Source organism: Panthera leo, chromosome B4 (assembly GCF_018350215.1).
Source record: "Panthera leo isolate Ple1 chromosome B4, P.leo_Ple1_pat1.1, whole genome shotgun sequence".
NCBI lineage: Eukaryota > Metazoa > Chordata > Mammalia > Carnivora > Felidae > Panthera > Panthera leo.
Genome location: NC_056685.1, coordinates 123,505,983 through 123,526,584, shown reverse-complemented (window position 1 = coordinate 123,526,584; position 20,602 = coordinate 123,505,983). Strand labels below are relative to the sequence as shown.

At 44.8% G+C, this 20,602-nt stretch overlaps 1 protein-coding gene across 1 annotated transcript in view; it reads left to right on the top strand.

The window, feature by feature from the left end:
* The window catches only part of GLT8D2 (glycosyltransferase 8 domain containing 2), a 44,617-nt gene that overhangs the window by 2,590 nt on the left and 21,425 nt on the right, over nt 1-20,602 (top strand). Inside the window, exons 2-3 of the mRNA XM_042947562.1 lie at nt 15,208-15,254; nt 18,141-18,233. Of these exons, the coding sequence (XP_042803496.1) occupies nt 15,236-15,254; nt 18,141-18,233 (112 nt within the window). The 5' untranslated portion in view covers nt 15,208-15,235. The remainder of the gene's footprint in view (nt 1-15,207; nt 15,255-18,140; nt 18,234-20,602) is intronic.

The window sequence follows — 20,602 nt, the reverse complement described above, 5'->3', positions numbered from 1 at the left end:
AGGCAAAGTGGCATTTTAAAGGTCCTGAGAAGTCCTGCGGTAGAGAGATCTGCTTAAGGTTGTTTGACACAGAAGTTCCCAGTTGACCCCTGAACCGTTTTACCACATAACATTGATTAGCGCTTCTCAGAGCACACTCTGCAATAGCCTCCTCTGGCCCCGTTTGTTTTCACTTCAGCTCCCCTTGTAGACGGACATCCTCCTTCACACCTCCCCTGGCAAACACCCAAGCAGACATGGTGTCCTTCCTTCCCTAGGTCAGGACATGAGCTCGATCGCCTGTGCCATATTGATATCTAGAAAATCTGACCTGAAGCGGCCAGCTGGGATCGGCAGTTTTTCTGCAAAGGGCCGGAGAGGTGGCTGCGTAAGCCTCACGGTCTGCGTTGCGCCTCCGCAGATCTGCTGTTGTCGTGTGAGACTGGCCTTAGACAACACATTAAAGAATCAACCTGCCTGTCTTCCAAGAAGACTTTATTTACAAAAAGCCCCCCCAAAAACAAAACAAAACAAAAAAACAGTAATGGGCAGGATTTGGCACAGAAGCCAGAGGTTGGGGACACCTGCCCTAAGGCCACTTTGTGCAAGAATGCGTCATTCCAACACAGGAGAAAGCAGAACAGACCCTCCACGCACTGCACACTCTCTCCTCTGGCTCCCTGTCTTTGGGTCCGTCTTGAGGAGACCTTTCATGCTAGAGCAAACAAGTAAAAAGGCCAGAGATGTTTTGTCAGAGGCCAAATTCCTGAGTCCCGATGCCGTCCTTTCCCTTTTCTTCAGGTGAATCCCTGCTCTTGTCCTGTTCGTGGCTCTGTAGGTGGCATGGGTTGAGGCGAAGTGCTCTACTGGTTGCTTTATGCCACGCGTGAACCCCAGGGGTGAAGGTCCCGTGGGGTGAAGTTAAATCACGGAGCTTACGTCAGTTGCTTGACACAGGATGATTGCAATCAGCAATGGAAAGCGGTCGGCTCTGAAGATGGTTAGGAATGTGAGCTCAGAGCCAGACTGCCTGGGCTCTGCAGCTTGTTCATTGTATCACCCTCCCTGAACTTTAGTCTCCTCGTGGGTGAATCAGGGATAATCACTTTACGGGTCGTTGTGAGGACTGAATTAATGAACATATGTGAAGGCTGTTGTGTGAGTGTTACCTATTATTACTATAGGCTATTTAATTAAATCTGCAGCGCAGCCCCAATGTGCTCATGAGGTTTTGTAAATTGCCCAGGATCGCATCGCTAAGGAGTGGGGCAACAAAGCCTGTGATATTTCCACCCAGGTAGGTGCCCTGCCAGATTTAAATCACTCAACAGTAACTTGAAGGAGCCCCCTCTTTTACCTTTCCTTCTGGTTTCCATGTTCTTTCCTTTCTTTTTCTTTCTTTCTTTTACTTTCTCTTTCTTTCTTTTCTGGTGATGGCTTTAGATTCCTTCTCAATTTAGCAATACTGAAAGTCCTTACCAACTGATTAGAGCCGGCATGTAGAATAACACTTAGGGGCTCTGATTTTTGAAATATATTTCTGGAGTCCTTCCCACTTTTGCCTTTTCTTCCAAGGCGGAGCTCAGTCACTTAGCTACTGCCAGGTCTTAAAACATTCTTTCCAGATTTGGCCATGGGCCCAAACTCTTTGGCATCTGGTAAAATAGCTCCCTGTGAAAGGTCTTCAGGGACCCATTTTTATGATTTTTTTTTTAATTTTATTAAAAAATTTTTTTAATGTTTATTTATTTCTGAGAGAGACGTAGCATGAACAGGGGAGGGGCAGAGAGAGAGGGAGACACAGAATCTGAAGCAGGCTCCAGGCTCCAAGCTGTCAGCACAGAGCCCAACGCGGGGCTCGAACCCAGGAACTGTGAGATCGTGACCTGGGCCGAAGTCGGATACTTAATCGACTGAGCCACCCAGGCGCCCCCCAAAAATGTTTATTTATTTTTGAGAGATAGAGCGTGAGCAGGGGAGGGGCAGAGGGAGATGGAGACACAGAATCTGAAACAGGTTCCAGGCTCTGAGCTGTCAGCACAGAGCCCGATGCGGGGCTCGAACCCAGGAACTGGGAGATCACAACCTGAGCTGAAGTCGGACGCTTAACCGACTGAGCCACCCAGGCACTCCCAAAAAATGTTTATTTATTTTTGAGAGATAGAGCGTGAGCAGGGGAGGGGCGGAGAGGGAGACACAGAATCTGAAGCAGGCTCCAGGCTCTGAGCTGTCAGCACAGAGCCCGACGTGGGGCTTGAACCCACAGACCATGAGATCATGAGCTGAGCCGAAGTTGGACTGAGCCACCCAGGGGCCCTTCAGATGCCCATTTTTAAACGTAACGGACATTTCTCAGGTCCGGACCAATTCCCTAAACTCTCCTTTTCTTCCTAGTCACAGGCCCCAGGACCTTGGCCTTTTTCCTCCGCCCTTTGAATGTGCCGCCATCCCGTCCCCTGCCCAGGGATTCTTCTCTCCAACACTGGCTGTGCGGCTCCATCTTCCTTCCTGTCTTGAGGACAAGCCCACAGACTCCTTAATGCCAAAGGCTTGGCTATTTACTGCTGCAGAGAAACCACAACACAGAAAGTCACTCAGCCTAGGAAAGCTTACAAAGGACCAGGGGACACAGTTCCTAGGGCTTGTTGTTTTGATGGTGGGTAAAAAGCTGGTAAGAAGACCAGAGCCCTCTGCTTTCATTCCTCGACTAGATCCACAGTCCCTTCCTTCTGGCTTTTTTCCTCAGTAAAGGTATGCTGCCCCCTTTCTTCCTAGGATTGAAGAAGAGGGCAAGAGCCCCTTTCCCTTTCTTTCTCTCTCCTGTTGGTCACTCATTCGTTCCACACACATTTGTTGAGGCACACAGAGGCGGGCAAGCCACAGTGCCTGTCCTCAGTCACCTCACAGTCTAGTGGAGGAGACAGGCACACTCATAATATTAGAACAGTTCTGAGTGCAGGGATAGGGACAGGAACGAAGATCAGGGGAGCAGCCAGGCAGGGTAATCAAGTAAGACTTCCTGAAGGAGGTGATGCCTGCATTGAGTTTTTAAGAAATAAGTAACAATCTACTGGGGAAAAGAGGAGAAAGGGCGTTTAAGGCAGAAGGGACTGCATGAACTGAAGTTCAGAGACAAGGAAAACATCGACTGGGTGTGGAGGACAGTGGATGGCTGGAGACAAAACCTCAAACAGTTCAGCTTGGACAGAAGTCATGGCACGGAGGACCTATGGACATCTTAAACTCCAACCTTAACCTTCCAGTAGTGGATTTCCAGTGAAGGGCTTTAGGCAGGACAGGGACATTCAGAGTTGTGTTTAATTTTTTTTTTAACTTTATTTATTTATTTATTTTTAAAAGAGAGAGAGAGAGAGAGAGAAAGCATGAGCCGGGGAGGGGCAGAGAGAGAGGGAGACAGAGAATCCCAAGCAATTCTCCGTGCTGTCCGTGCAGAGTCCGACATGGGGCTTGAACTCATTAACTGTGAGATCATGACCTGAGCCGAAATCGAGTCGGGCACATAACCGACTGAGCCACCTGGGTGCCCCAATCTGAGTTGTGTTTTAAGTCAGGCAAAAGAATTCTACAAGACAACTGAACTTAATTTCTTCAAAAAAAAAAAAAAAAAAAAAATTAAGGTCATGAAAAATAAAAAGGCAGTGTGGGTGGGGGAAGATTGATTAAAAGAAACTAAGGATATGACAAGCAAACTATAAAAGATGATGTCACAATAATGGGAGAAATGTGAATATGAATTATTTATAAGATGTTATTACATTAATGTTCTTGTTCCTGGAGGTGATGATGGTGTTGTAGTTATGTAGGAGGACGCCTTTGTTTTTGAGAGATGCATGCTGAGATATTGAGAGGTGAAGCGTCATGGTGTCTGCCCTATATATGAGAGAGAAATAAGAAAGAAAGTAAATATGGCAACAAGTTAGCAATTGATGAATCTGATAGAAGGTATGTAAGCGCTAAGATTCATTCTTTCAACTTTTTGGCAGACTTGGATGTCTCAGGTAATAAGAAAAGGAAAGTCGACCAAAAAAGTAAAGGTGCTGGGTGGGACACCTGGGTGGCCCAGTTGGTCAAGCGTCTGACTTCGGCTCAGGTCACGATCTTGTAGTTCGTGAGTTCGAGCCCCTCATCGGGCTTGCTGCTGTCAGCACAGAGCCTGCCTCAGATCCTCTGTCCCCCTCTCTCTGTCCTCCTCCCTCTCTGTCCCTCCCCCTCTCTTCCCCACCTTTCAAAAATAAACATTTAAAAAATAAAGGTACTCAAACTGCATGTAAAATTAGTGTAATGTGATTAGCAAACAACAAAAAGAGTCACTATGTTATACCGGTGATAGATTGCGGAAGGGCAGGGGGCAGAAATTCTGGAGGCACGAAGGCCAGGTGGCAGGTGATTGCAGAGTCGATGAGTGGGTAAGACGAGGCAGAACAGAAAAGGGATGGGCTAAGAACCTTTTAGGGGGTGAAACTGTAGGCGTTGGTGGAGTGAATGAGCCATCAGGGAGGAGGTGAAGGGGATGCCCAGAGCTCAGCAGAAGAGGACTTCTGGGGGGTGGAGGGACACCGATTTCAGTGGTGAACAGACGGGGTTTGGGGTGCTTGTGCGGCTCCAGAGGGGAGGGGCCACGTTCCTCTCTTCAGTCTAGAAGTGGTTTTGAGGGTTCATAGTGCCGGGCACTTGTGCGAGACCCATGCCAGTGCACAATCAGGCATTTCCTGCCTTCGCGGAGCTTATAATCTGTCTTCGGGAGGCCGGACGATAAACCAGTGATGACACAGGCAGCTGCTGAGGGGAGGTGATACATGTATGGCTGGGGTGAGGAGCTTTGGATGAAGACTCTGAGGGACATGAAGGAGCCAGCCACATGGATATCTGGGAGGAGTGTTCCAGGTGGCAACAATAGCATTCCGGGTGGAGGGAACAGCCTTCCGGGTGGAGGGAACAGCAAGTGTAAAGGTTTTGAGGCAGGAGAATGTCTGGCAAGGAGGCCGGTGTGATCATGTGATATCTTGGAGGAGGTTATAAGGACTTGGGTTTTTTGCTCTGAAGGAGACAGGAGGCCTTGGAGGGTTTTGAACAGAAAATGACATAACCTGACTCCTATTTTTTTTTTTTAAGTTTGTTTGTTTATTTATTTATTTATTGAGAGACAGAGAGAGAGACAGAGAGAGACAGAGAGAGAGAGAGGGAGAATCCCAAGCAGCCTCCGTGCTGAGAGGGCAGAGCCTGATACGGGGCTTGAAGCCACAAACTGTGAGACCGTGACCTGAGCCAAAACCAAGAGTCAGACACTCAACCACCTGAGCCACCCAGGTGCCTCGCAACCCGACTCCTATTTTAATAGGCTCACTCTGGATGCTTTGTCGAGAATCAGCTAAAAGGAAACAAAAGCAGAGCAATTCAGTCAAAGAGTGATGGTGATTGGGCCACAGTAGAGGCTGCCGGGGGCAAAAATTCTGGGTATATTTTGAAGGTAGGACTGACAGGACTTGTCGCTGTCTGTATGGGCAGAGTGACCAACAGAGAGGGCTCAAGGATAACAGCAAGTTTATTTTTGCTGGGGCAATTAGAAAAATGAACTTTCCATTAACGGAGTTGGAGAAGATTAGGGGTGGTACACATTTGGGGGTGTGGATATCAGGAGCTCGGTTTTGGACAGGTGGACGTCCCCGCGTGGATCTGCCCCAGGGGCAGTGCATTTTAGGAGTCGGGGTCCACAGGACGGGTTGGGGCCGTAGACAGTCCTTTGGGAGCTGGCAGCATGTAATGGGATTTAAAGCCGTGAGACGGGATGAGGCCTCCTAAGGAGGGAGTTGAGAGCGAGAAGAAATCAAACACGGAGTCCTGAGGCATTCCAACATTTAGAAGCTCAGGCAATAGGGGGAACGAGCAAAAGAGACGGAGGATGAGCCGTCAGAAAGGTCCCACACAGGGTGCCTGGGGGGCTCAGTCGGTCGAGCCTCCGATTTCGGCTCAGGTCATGATCTCACAGTTTGTGAGTTCGAGCCCCGCCTCCGGCTCTGTGCTGACAGCTCGGAGCCTGGAGCCTCCTACGGATTCTGTGTCTCCCTCTCTCTCTCTGCCCCTCCCCCACTCGCACTCTGTCTCTGCCAAAAATAAACGTTAAAAAAAAACCCAAAAAACAAGACCAAACAAAAAAGCAAAGAAAGGTTGCGGACAAGCAGGGGAGTGTGGAGCCTTGCGGGCTGTGCCCAGGACAGGATGTGCCCAGGACAGGACATGTGTAGAGAGAGCCGGCAGGTGATGTATCTCCCATGCACCCGGGCCTCTGCAGCACGGGAATGAGTCCTTTGGTGCATTTCTTCACACACAGGGACCGTGTTGACCCACAAGATGATGCTCTGCCCCCAAACATGCCAGTTTCTCTGGGCCCCAGGTCTCTGCCTCCTATTCTGCGGGGTCTTAGGATGCTCCCCAGCTGTTCCCTGAATCCCGAGCCCCTGAACTTCCTCCCATCAGTTTTCTACCTCTTTACAACTCTGATGCCCCTACCAAATCCACGTAATCGGCTCATATCTAGGAGTTGCAAATGTTTCGTGAGCACCTACTTGATCTCTTAGAATGCTTTTGACTGCAAGCACCAGAAAACACCAATTCACAGCAGCTTACACAGAAAGTGCCACCATCAGACATGAGATGAAATTGCGAAGAGGGAAAGGATGCCAATCTTTACAACTTCATATTTAAAAATTTTTAATAAAACAGGCTTCCTTTTGGAAGTACATGCTTCTCAAAGACTCCACTCCTGCCTTCTATACTAAAAGCTGCTCAAAAGTTTCCTACAAGAATCTGCTTCAGGAATTTCTCTCCTTGGCTTGCTGCTGCCATGCCTTGCAATTCGATGTGCTGTTACGAGTTTCCTGAAGCCTCTTGTTTCATTTATTTATTTTGAGAGAGGGAGAGGGAGAGAGAAAGAGAGAAAACATGAGCGGGGGAAGGACAGAGAGAGAGGGAGGGAGGAAATCCCAAGCAGGCTCCACACTTTCCATGCAGAGCCCGCCATGGGGCTCCCTCTCAGGAACCCCGAGATCATGATCTGAGCCAAGATCAAGAGTTGGACACTTAACCGACTGAGCCACTCAGGCGCCCCAACCTCTTGTTTCATTTTAAAGGGATTTTCAAATTGGCAGCATGCTGGATGGGAGAAAGATGAGCCCCCTTCTCAGATGAGCCAGCCGGATGATCTTTCTGCTTCTGGCATGATCTCAGCCGTTACAGTAACCGAGCACTCAGGGGCAAGCAGTCCAAACTTGACTGACACCCCATCAGCACACAGTGCCATCACCTGCTTCCTGGGGTAGCCCGAATGGCCCTCGAAGGGCTCCAGCACCTTGTGGTTAAAGAGCATAGGCTCTGAAGTCAGAGAGCCCTAACTTCAAATCCCTGCCCTGCCCTTTAGTAGCTGTGTGATTTTGAGCAAGTTACTGAACCTCTCTGAGTCACAATTTCCTCATTTGAAACCTGGAGAGAACAATATATCCACCTGAAATGTGTAAGAATTAAAGAAGATGGGAGCGCCTGGGTGGCTCAGTCGGTTGAGCGGCCGACTTCGGCTCAGGTCACGATCTCACGGTCTGTGAGTTCGAGCCCCGCGTCGGGCTCTGGGCTGATGGCTCAGAGCCTGGAGCCTGCTTCCGATTCTGTGTCTCCCTCTCTCTCTGACCCTCCCCCGTTCATGCTCTGTCTCTCTCTGTCTCAAAAATAAATAAATGTTAAAAAAAAAAAAAAGAATTAAAGAAGATGGTATACCTAAATGGTCAGCACAGATTTGGGTGCACATTAAGCTTGCAATAAACAGTAGCTATTATTGTCATCTGGCCCCTGCAAATCTCTCCCCATGTGTGCACATGATTCTGGCCACAGGGAATGTATTTGTAAGGACTCTTGTTTGCAAGAAACTAAATGTATTGTTTTGACTAACAGGGTTGCCCAGGGAAGAGCTGGCATCAGGGGCTCAAGTTCAGATCCTTTTGACCTTCTCCTCAGTCTCTCTCCCCTACTACCAGATGGCCTTTGTTCATGGACTGGGGAGGAGGGGGCCTGTGGCCAAAGACCATTCTATGCTTACATCATCTTAAAGAGTTAGCTGAATGCATATCATCTAAAATCATAAGTGGGTAAAAAGTACCTGAAATCAATATCCAAAGAATCCTAAGTAATGTGCTGCTTTGACACGATTCTTTCCAGGCGTAAGAGGGGAAGAGGAGAAGGGCCAGTGCACATGCACCCTGGGTGTTCAGCCTAGAGCCTGGGAAAATAAAAAGGATGTTATAGCTGGTTCTTTACAGCGAATTAAAGACTTGAACCAAATTCCTATTGAAGAGTTTCCCAAGATCACTGCCAACAAGTTCTCACAACACTTTGATTCATGAGGGAACCCTGGGGTGCTTGGACATCCCCCCCCCCTTCTTGCTTGCCTCCCGTAGGCTCTCTCTGTCCATGTTGCTGGTTTCTAAAGGTTATTATTCCGTTTGCTGACTGCTGCCTCCAGTCAAATGTCAAGTTCAGAAGTTCCTTTGAAGAACCGTAATTAAGAAGGCTCAACTTAATTTTAAAATAAACTTTGGGTTTCCAACACAAATTGTTATTTATAGCAAATTAACCTTTTTTTTTTTTTTTTAAGATAAAGGAAGTCAGTTGCGTGCTCCTGGGTGATTGGCAAAATGCTACAAAGAAGGGAATGAACATATAAATGTGACATAATTTTATTTTAGATTTCTAGGCTGAGCTGAATTTTTAAAATAATCTAAATTATTTTATAATCTAACTGTAATCTAAATTCTAATCTAGGGGCGCCTGGGTGGCTCAGTCAGTTGAGCGTGAGCGTCCGACTTCCGCTCAGGTCATGATCTCATGGTTTGTGAGTTTGAGCCCTGCATCGGGCTCTCTGCTGTCAGCACAGAGCCTATTTCAGATCCTCTGTACCCCTCTCTCACTGCCCCTCCCCACTCTCAAAAATGAACTTGGAAAATAAATATAAATAAATACATAAGTAAATTCTAATCTGTTTTTATAAGCTAAAATTCTAACAGCTAAACTTCATTTTCTTCATCAAGCCTATGTTTTGTTTTTTTTTTTTTTAACATTTATTTATTTTTGAGACAGAGAGAGACAGAGCATGAACAGGGGAGGAGCAGAGAGAGAGGGAGACATAGAATCTGAAACAGGCTCCAGGCTCTGAGCTGTCAGCACAGAGCCTGACGCGGGGCTCGAACTCACGGACCGCGAGATCATGACCTGAGCTGAAGTCGGACGCTCAACCGACGAGCCACCCAGGCGCCCCTCAAGCCTATGTTTTTATCCTCTGCTTCTCTTTATGCCACTGCTTATTCTAATGAGTATAGAAAGTACTGTAATAACCAGAAAGATAAATTGTGAACCGTGAAAGCCAGGAAACAAAGTTGTTACATGCATTTTGAGGAAAAGGGTGTGTTAGCTTCCTTGGATTTCAGAGCACAAAATACTCCAGAATCCTGTGCAAAGATAAGATTTGAATTTGGGGAAACGTTCACTTGACACTTTTTCATGATGTTTCAGCCCTTGTTTTGCCTCTGTGTAAGCAGGGTGCTACTTTGAGAACATTGTGGAATGTTTGAGTTTTTAGCCACTGACAGCTGTCCAGATCTACAATCGTGATAGAAAGCGTAGGAGAGAATCCTAACCTTTGGCTGAGCCCTCTCTCCTTTCTTTGGGACACACAGACCTCAAGATTCAAACGCCTTGGCAGATCTCAAGTGTCCTTTTGGACACTCCGAAATTGGAATGAATTTTAACAAAAATAATTAGTTCGGTGGAAAGGACTGTCTTCCCAACAAATGGTCCCGGACCAACTGGATCTCTATATGCTAAAAAATTAACCCACAACTCACGCCATATGCAAAAATTAACTCAAAATGTAGATGTAAAATATAAAACTACAAAACTCTCAGAAGGAAACACAAGGGAAACTCATCACGGCCTTGGATTAGGCCAAAAGTTCTTAGACATCACATGAAAAGCATGATCCATAAAAGAAAAAAAAAATTGATGAATTTGACATTATTGAAATTAAAAACTTTTGCTCTGTAAACTTCATTGTTAAGAAAATTAAAAGACAAGTCATGTCCTGGGGAAAGTATTTTTCAAATCACATATCTAACAGTGGACTTATCCCCAGAACATATGAAAAACTCTCAAAACTCAAAAGGAAGAAAAGTGGTGATCCAATCAGAAATTAGGCAAAAAGCAGCGCCTGGATGGCTCACAGTCAGTTAAGCGTCTGACTTCGACTCAGGTCATGATCTCGCGGCTCGTGAGTTCAAGCTCCACGTCAGGGTCCGTGCTGACAGCTCAGAGCCTGGAGCCTGCTTGAGATTCTGTGTCTCCCTCTCTCTCTGCCCCTCCCCCACGCATGCTCTGTCTCTCAAAAATAAATGAAAACACAAATAATTAAAAAAAAGAAATTAGGCAAAAGATTTAAGCAGACACTTCACCATTGTATTAGCCAGAGTTCTTCAGGGAAACAGAGCCAATAGGATGTATACGTATGTAGAAGAGATTTATTATAAGAAATTGGCTCATGTGATTATGTGACCGACAGACCCAAGATCTGCAGTGTAAGGTGGCACACTAGAGACTCAGGACAGCCGGTGGTATTGCTCCAGTCCCCTTCTGCAGGCTGAGAAGCAGGAGGAGCCGTGAAGTGGCTCCGGTCTGATGGCGGCAGGCTCAAGACCCAGAAAGAGCATGTGTTTCCGTTTGAATCTGAAGGTAGGAAAAAGCCAGTGTCTCAGTTGAAAGGCAGTCAGGCTGGAGAGTTTCTCTCTTAACTCAGGGCAAGATCAGCATTTTTGTTCTATTCAGAACCTTAACTTGTTAGATGAGGCCTACCGGCATTAAAGAGGGCAATCTTCTTTACTTAATCTGCCTCTTTAATATTAATCTCATCCATAGGCTCAGGTCCGTTAAGAATCTAGCTTTGACTCAGGTCACAATCTTGTGGTTTGTGAGTTTGAGCCCCTGCATTGGGCTGTCTGCTATCAGTGCAGGACCAGCTTCAGATTCTCTGTCCTCTTCTCTCTCTGTCCCTCCCCTGCTTGCACTCTCTCTCTCTCTCTCCCTCTCTAAGAATGAGTAAACATTAAAAAAAATAATATTGGGGCGCCTGGGTGGCTCAGTCGGTAAAGCGGCCGACTTCGGCTCAGGTCATGATCTCGCGGTCCGTGAGTTCGAGCCCCGCGTCGGGCTCTGTGCTGACAGCTCAGAGCCTGGAGCCTGTTTCAGATGCTGTGTCTCCCTCTCTCTGACCCTCCCCCGTTCATGCTCTGTCTCTCTCTGTCTCAAAAATCAATAAACGTTAAAAAAAAAAATTAAAAAAAAAATAATAATATTAATCTCATCCAAAAACATTCTCATAAGAACACCCAGAATAATATGTGACCGAATACCTGGGCACTTCATGGCCCAGTCAAGTTGACATGTAAAATTAACCATCACAAACATATACAGATGGCAAATAAACACATAAAAAGATGTTCAACGTGAGTAATTGTTAGTGAAGTGCAAATTAAAGCCATAGTGAAACATGCCTTATTAGAGCAGCTAAAATAAAAAAAATACAACACCAAGTGCTGACGAGAACGCAGAGCAACTGAGACTCTTTTACATGGCTGGCGGGAATGCAGAATGACCCAACCACTAAGGAAAACAGGAAATTTCTTATAAAGTTAAATACACATCTACCCGATGACCCAGTAATCTAAGTATTTACCATTGAGAAGTGAAAATTTAAAATCATACAGAAACCTATAAATAATAGTTTACAAAAGCTTTATTCATGATAACAAAATGCTGGAAATGACTCCAATGTCCTTCTGTGGGTGAATGGATAGACTGTGGTACATCCATACAATGGAATACTACTCAACAATAAAAAGGAGAAAGCTATTGATACACTCAACAACAAGTATGAATCCCAAATATATCATGCTAAGTGAAGGAAGAGAGTCACAAAAGGTCATGTACTGTATGATCCTTTTTTAAAAATTTTATTTATTTTTGAGAGAGAGAAAGGGGAATACAGAGAATTCTAAGCAGGTTCCACACCATCAGTGTGGAGCCTCATGTGGAGCTCAAACTCACAAACCATGAGATCATGACCTGAGCCAAAATTAAGTCAGATGCTTAACTGACTGAGCTATCCTGTATGACCCCATTTATATGGCATTCTGGAAATGGCAAAACCATAGGGAAAGAGAGCAGATTGGTGATTGCCAGGAGCTAGGTGTTGGGAAGGGTCTACCTACAAAAGGATAGCACAAGAGAATTCTTTGGAGGTGTTGAAATCGTTCTCTATTTCATTTGTTGTGATTAGTATAAGAATTTATGCATGTGTTAAAATTCATTCTCTGAAGAAGCAGTTGGCTTCTTCTGTTAAAAGATGTTCCTGGGGGCATCTAGTTGGCTTAGTCGGTTGAGCGTCTGACTTTGGTTTAGGTCATGATCTCGCCATTCATGAGTTCGATCCCCGCATCAGACTCTGTGCTGACAGCTCGGAGCCTGGAGCCTGCTTTGGATTCTGTGCCTTCCCCCTCTCTCTGTCCATCCCCTGCTCATGCTCTGTCTCTGTCTCTCAAAGATGAATAAACGTTAAAAAAAAAAAACAAAAGATGTTTTTCCTGGAATACATCTGGTTGATAGGCCTCTTAGAATTTGCCCAGAATTTGTCTCATGCAAAGGCAAGTGCTCTGTGTAAAAAGTTGGACTGGTAGCATCTTTGTGTGTGTGTATGTGTGTGAGTGCACATACACACACACTCTTAGAATCTCCTGTACTTAACTATTTGTTTGAACAGATAATCCATGCACATGATTCAACATTCTATAGGTGCCAAGTCTTCTGTTTATTAGAACATATCAGTTGGGTCTGCTCCAGCTTTTACAGCTGGGGCCCATTTTAATTGTTCGGCGCTGAGGGCCATGTTGGTTATTAAATACGTGCAGTATAAGCCTTGAAAGAATATCAAGTGAAAGTCCCCCTCTGTTTTGTATCTTGGCCCCTCCTTTAGTTTCTGTAATCTTCAATATAGAGGCAGAGGACATTTCAACATTGGCCTATATGACATTGCCAGGATGGACATTTTAATGACCCTTAACAGTGTATGGCAATGCAAGATAGGGAATCTTATCTCAAATCTGTCTCTGGCATCCCTCCAGCCTTCCTCCCAGGGCTTGCTTTCCCATCCATACTCCTCTGTCCCTGCGCATCAGCCTGCCCCTCTCTGATGTTTGCCTGGGACCGGGTTCTCACCCTGCCTCTCACCTGGAACATCATGTCGGGAACCAGGGCGAATGAAAAGCCTCAGGACAAACCAGGCAAATGTGCCCAGGGCGGCAGTTTTTCTAGGTGATAAAACAGCACAAATGTCATCTTAACCCAGATGTCAGCTGAGTCTACCTTGCCCAGGGGTCTAACCTTCCACCTGGGGTGCACAGACCCTCACGGTGTCCATGGATACATTTCAAATGATTTCATGTACTTAGATGAGAGAAAAATCATAACTTTATTTTCACTCACCACTGAGTGGAAGTGAGCATTTCCTCGGCCAGCAGCCATAGATTTGGAGATTCAAGTAAAATGGACTCACCTTCCCCCATCCAATATCCCCTCCAAAATCCTCATGACTTCCTGGCAGCTTACATTCTCCTACGTTCAGAGTCCCCACAGAACTTCATCTCAGTTGCGTCTCTCCCCGCTTCTCCACGTCCAGCATGGGGAACATGGCCCCCTTTCCTTGATTTCCCCCGAACACACTGATACGTGTGTTTAGACCCAGGGGGGAAAGCAGACTGGCGACAGGGTGGGGATCAGGAGATGTCGAGCATGGCGGAAGACTATGGACTGAATATTGGGCATCTCAATTCTTGGAAAGTCCTTGGGGGGCATCTGCCCCAAGGCCAGATGTTCTGATGAGCAAGGGGCAGCCTCTGCTATGGGATCTTTCTCCTTCTCACGTAATAATCTTGGGCTGTTGCCAACCCCAGGATTCCAGTTGATCATTCATTCAGACTCATTTCACATGTTCCTGCTCTCACCCCTGCCCACCCCATCCATGCACGGAAGTCTCTGACTTCATAATAACAAAGACTTTTCTCCCTGAGGGGACCTCTGCTAGCAATGAAAGGAGCCATTATTTTCCCTTCGTTCTTGGACAGTTTACACAAATCTGAAGGTAACTCAAGAAATGTGTAAATATTTTGGAGCTCCTTATGGCTGACTTTGAGTTCCACTCTGCTTTACCATCAGAATATCTGTGGAGATGTTTGAAAATGTTGCTTTGGGACTTTAATGAAAACAAAAGCTGATAGAGGGAACTACACGCATATGAAATAAAATCCAAACTCCTTTATAGACAACACGGTTTGTCTCCAGCCTCATCTGGCCAGTCTCTTGTTTAGTCCACTATGTTCCAGCCATACTGAACTTCTCGCAGTACTTAGAATACCCAGAGCTCTTTTTAGCCACTGGGCCTTCACACCTGCTGTTTCCTTTCCTTTGCACTTTGCTCTTTCCTTCTGCCTTCTCTCCATGGGCTCCTGCTCTTCTTGGAAGAGCATCTTCTCAATGAGGCTTTTCTTGATTTCTTTTCCTGACACACTCCTCACCTCTACTGATCCATGTCCCAGAACTTCTGTTGTTTCCTTCATATCTCTTACCATAATCTATTTTATTTGTTACATTTTAGTATCTGTTTTCCCCACAGGATTTAAAGCCCCATGATGGTAGGGACTGGGACTGATTTGTTCATTGGTACATCCTCAGTACATAGCACAGTGCTGGGCTATTAGTAGGATCTCAATAAATACTCATGGAATGCATGATTGAATTTAGTGTAAGGTATAGTTCTGTTTCCACAAGGGATCCCTGAAGATGTGAAAATTTCCTTATCAAAGGAATGAAATTATGATAGCTGAAAATATGCAAGATTATCTATTGGGGGCCCTTTGGACTGTTCGTACAGCCAGAGAAATTAATTTGAAGCGCTGACCTATACATCTAAGAGATACTTTTTTCCAAAGTTCTAGATTCAGAACGGTAAGGAATGATTGCCCAATTTGCCACATATCAGATACTCAAAGACACGGTCCTTAGTAATTGTATGATGACTTTGGGGTTGATTCTGTTCTACAAAAATTTTTATTCTTTAATCCACAGGTCACAGCTTTCGTCTGCGTGAACACACATGGCTTTGTTACGAAAAAGTAAGATTACACTTTTGACAATCATGATTATTAAAAATAGATATTTTAAAGGACTGTTTTTTTTAATTTTTTAATGTTTATTTATTTTTGAGAGATAAAGACAGAGCGTGAGAAGGGGAACGGCAGAGAGAGAGGGAGACACAGAATCCGAGACAGGCTTCAGGCTCTGAGCTGTCAGCACAGAGCCTGACGCCGGGCTCAAACCCATGAACTGTGAGATCATGACCTGAGCCGAAGTCAGACGGCTAACTGACTGAGCCACCGAGGTGCCGCTTAAAGGACTGTTTTGATGCTGAGTCTTGAACTGTCTTATTTTTGAGATCTTTGTTTTCACGGATGGTTTTCCCACAGGCAGAGTCCTTGGCATCATCATTTCAGGATGATTCCTGTGGAAAGTTGTTAAGTATTTTGTCCACAGGTGGATTCATCATGAGAAAGGGCAAACATTTCTATAAAACTTAACAAATAGAATTTATTTTCTCACTTTAAATAAATATTCATGCTCCTATCTAATTTTAGCACTTGTAATTTTGTGTTCCTATTCTTAATATCGATTGATTGATTCATGTAAGTAATCTCTACACCTAACATGGGGCCCAAACTCACAACATGAACATCAAGAGTTCATGTTCCACTGACTGAGCCAGCCAGGTGCCCCTTGTGTTCCTATTCTTAAGAGTCACCTTAAATTATATAATCTTCAGACTCCATCAAAACCTGAATTTGTCCTTGATTTTAGGTCTAGTAGTTTGTGAACCTGGGATGAAGCGTAGTAACCTAATTGTGTGACAGTCAGCCTCAGGGTAGAGCTGCCTGAACAAGCAGATGAAAAGACAAGATATGCAGTTAGATTTGAAGTTCAGATTAACTGTGAATAATATTTTGGTCTAAGTATATGCAAAATATTGCATAGGGCATACATATACTAAAAAAGAGTCAGGTGATAGAAGACTTTGAGTTGCCTCCCCAACTGGCTGTGGCAGATGAATATTTATCACACGTATTGATAAACTGTAGGACTTTCTTCCTTATCTGCTATTTCTCTATAGTTTTGTTTTAAACTGAGTCTCGTATCTAGTTTCTCTGGCTGAATCTCACAGTCCAGAAAGGCAGAGAGAAGCTGGATGTAAGCACAGTAGAATCATTGGGCCTCAGAATGTAGCTCTGGAAGACATCTTGTGAAGACTAACTCCTTCCTTCTACAAGAGGGAAGACAAAGGCCCAGGGGCCAGAAAAGAGATCAGTATGAGGACAATAAATGTAAATATCTCGATGCGTAAAAGCAGTAAATGATAGGGGTGCCTGGGTGGCTCAGTCCGTTAAGTGTCCGACTCTTGATTTGGGGTTAGGTCATGATCTCGTGGTTCATGAGTTCGAGCCCCTCATTGGGCTCTGCGCTGACAGTACGGAGCCTGCTTGGGATTCTCTCTCTCCCTCTCTCTCTGCCCTCCCTCACTTGTGCTTTCTCTCTCTCTCAAAAATAAATAAACTTAAAAAAATAGTAAATGATAATACATAACAATTATAAAGTCTTTATTAGGACTACATTGCCTTTGTTAACTCTCAAAACCCGCATGTGAGACAATGATTATTACTACAATTACAATCCTCATTGAGCAGATGAGCAAACTGAGGCTCAGAGAGATTCAGTAACCTGTCTAAGGCCACACAGCTAAGAGGTGGCAGAAACAAGATTTGAGCCTGACTTGAAATCCTGCCCCTTTCCTCTCCTAACCAACATTTTCCAAACTTCAGGTGATTGTGCTCTATGTATAGCAATGCACCACCTTCTCAATTTTTCATCATCTGTGTTTCTTCTGTCCTACGCATGACTTAACTGTTTCCTTAAATTGACTCATTTAAAATTTATGTGTACTTTATAATAGAAAGTGTATATCCTGGGGCGTCTGGGTGGCTCAGTGAGTTAAGCATCCAACTTTGGCTTCGGTCATAATCTCATGGTTTGCAAGTTCGAGCTCCATGTTCGAGCCCCATGTGCTGACAGCTCAGAGCCTGGAGCCTGCTTTGGACTCTGTGTCTCTCTCTCTCTCTGCCCCTCCCCTACTAGTACTCTGTCTCTCTTTCTCAAAAATAAACAAAAACATTAAAAATTGTAAAAAAAGAAAGTGCATATCCTTATTGCTAATAGAATAAGCTATCTCCTATCTTGAAAAGAAGACGATTATACACATATGTATGATTAGAACAATGTTACTTCTGGGTAGCTTTTGTTACCTGCCTGCACGTGAAATTAAAACTAACTTCTCATGCTGTGACTTAATGTTACTTAATGCCATGGTCACAAACCTCCTAAACCATCTCATGTACAATCAGTGGTATATGCTCCGTACTCAGGAAAGCACTGTCCTTTATCACTCTATTTCTCAGTCGTTGCCAAGGGTAAGTGGAACAGATGGTCCCGGATGCTTAGAACTGGAAGAGATATTTGGACCTTCCGTCCTCTTACTCAGGGCAAGAATTTGTTGTATGTCATCCTTGACCAGTGTTCGAGTGAACTGAGAACACATAATAAGTACTGGCTCATCATAAGCTTTATATAAATGTTGGCTGTTCATTGAAACCAAATGTTCATGCACAGAAATTGGCTCCAGAGGCAGCCTCATGTCGGCATTAAGGTCGAAGCCTCTGCCATCAGGCTGCCTGGGAGTAGCCCCCGATCCTCCTTAAGCTATGTCTCTGTACCCTTGAGCTGCAACAGCATCCCAGGTTAACCCTTTATTCCACATGCCATCTGCTGAAAGAAAGGTCCCAGACTACCGCTGGGATGTTCGTTAGGGAAGGCATCTGCTCATATGACCATTCTAAACTTTCCCGCAATTTCAGCTTGAGAGATTACACCTGAATGTGTTTCTGGTTTTATTTCAGTCAATCAGGTGTTGCTGTTCCTTCTGATTGTGACCCTCTGCGGAATTCTGTATAAGAAAGTTCATAAGGGGACTGTGCTCAGGAACGAAACAGGTATGCTGAGTGAAACAAGCTGGGCCCCGAAAGACAAGTACACTGTACGATTCCTCTTGTATGAGGGACTTTGATAGTCACAGTCACCCAGACAGAAAGTATGATGATGGTTGCCAGGGGCGGGGGGCGCGGGGATGCGGAGTTCTTGTTTAACGGGTAGAAGCTGCAGTTGTGTGAGTTTGTAAAAGTTTTGTAAGTTTGACAAGAATTATGGGGATGGGGCCGTGGTGACAGTAGTACGACAATGTGAATGTATTTAATACACCAACTGTGCATTTAAAAAATGCTTAAGATGATTAATCTTAAGTGTTTTTTACTACAATAATTAAAAAAAAAAAGAATGGAGCAGGTAAATAAGCATATAACCCATCAAGATGGGATGCCTGGGAATGTGATTTAAATGCGTTCCTTTGCTTCCTCTCAGTAGCTGGGTCAGAGACAGGCAACCATCTGGTCAGCTCCCAAGGACCTGCTGGTGAGAATATCCACCCAAGGCCGACTTTTCAATGATGTTCTACAATGATCGGTGCTACTCAAACTTCAGCACATAGAAGAATCACAGTTAGGGTTTGTTAAAACACGATACTCGGACCCATCCCGAGAAATTTTGAGTCAGTAGATTTGGGGTGGGGCCTGAGGATTGCACGCCTTTGTGATCCGCTCCCAGTTGATGTTGATGCTCGGTTCTCAGGCCACGCTTCGGGCAACTGGCTCTGTGTCCATCCTTGGAGGCTCCCAATAATGCTGGTTATGCACGTCACCTTCTGTCCCTTCTCCCCACTGGTTCATTCCCACTGCGGCACCAATGGCCTCAGAACCCGCAGCTGAGAAAAGATCCTGCATTGACCCTATGTCCTCTTCCAGCTGTGCTCAGGACCCCGATTTCCCTCCTGAGGGGTGGGTTGCTTGAGATGCCACCTTCACAACCTCTGAACACACAGAGTCATCCTTCACAGAAATTAAGAAGTACTGTAGTCTGTGTATTATATTTTTAAATGGTTTCTTTATTTATAAAGATTTTATTTTTAAGTAATCTCTACCCCCAATGTGGGGCTCCAACTTGCAAACCTGAGATCAAGAGTCGCACAAACCTTTGACTGAAACATCCAGGCACCCCTATTTTTAAATAATTTTAAATAATTGTAGTTTTATATAGTCTTGCAAATACATTTATGGAAAATACAGAAGAGAAAGATATTACCTGTAGCTATATCAGCCAAAGACAAATATAGTTAATATTTTGGTGCATTATATACATTCATTTCATACTTTTTTTTTTTTTAAACCAGAGGCTTTAGACACTGGACCCACAACAGTGAGAAAAACAATGTCCTACTCTCACAAAGCTGACTTATTTTAATTTAAAAATTCATTTAAGAAAAACAGTTAAGGGGAGCCTGGGTGGCTCAGTCCGTTAAGCATTTGATTCTTGATTTCTGCTTGGGTCGTGATCTCACAGTTCACAGGATAGAGCCCTGGTCAAGCTGTGTGCTGATAGTGTGGAGCCTGCTTGGGGTTCTCTCTCAGTCTCTCTCTCTCTCTCTCTCTCTCTCTGCCCCTCTTCCCCTCTCAAAAATAAATAAATATACTAAAAAGAAAAACAGTTAAAAACACATAAAATCTGGTTTAAATAAACATAAGGAGCATCCGGAAAGAGAATGATTTCCATATAAAGATGTGCATACAGATTTGCCCAGGGCATCATTCTTTGTAGCCCCACTGGAAACAATCCACATGTAAATCAATCAGAGATTAGATAAAATGTAGTATATCCACACAATGGAGTGCTTTTCAACAATAAGAAGCAACAAACTACTAATGCCTGCTCCAGAAGTTGGATGTGGATAAAACTCTCAAAGATTATGCTAAATTAAAGAAGTCAGACCTGAAAGCCCACATATTCTATGACTCCATTTAGAGAAGTTTCTAGAAAAGGTGAATCTATAGAGACAGAAAAGAGATCAGTGGTTGCCAGGGGCTGAGAGCTGGAGTGGATTGACTATAACCCAGCTTAAGGAAACTTTTCAGGGAAATGAATATTTTTTTTTATTTGAGAGAGAGAGAGAGAGTGCAAGCAGGCAAGGGGAAGAGTTGGGGGGGAGGGGAGGGAGAGAGAGAGAGAGAAGGAGAGAGAGAGAGAGAGAGAGAGAAGGAGGAGAGAGAGAGAGAGAGAGAGAGAGAGAGAGAGAGAATCCCAAGCAGCCTCCACATCCAGCATGGAGCCTGACTCTGGGCTCAGTCCCACAATCCTGGGATCATGACCTGAGCCAAAATCAAGAGTTGGACACCCCACCAACTGAGGCAGCCAGGCACCCCTGGAAATGGTCCAAAGTGGCACTGTGGTAATGGTTGTGCAACTCTATCAATTT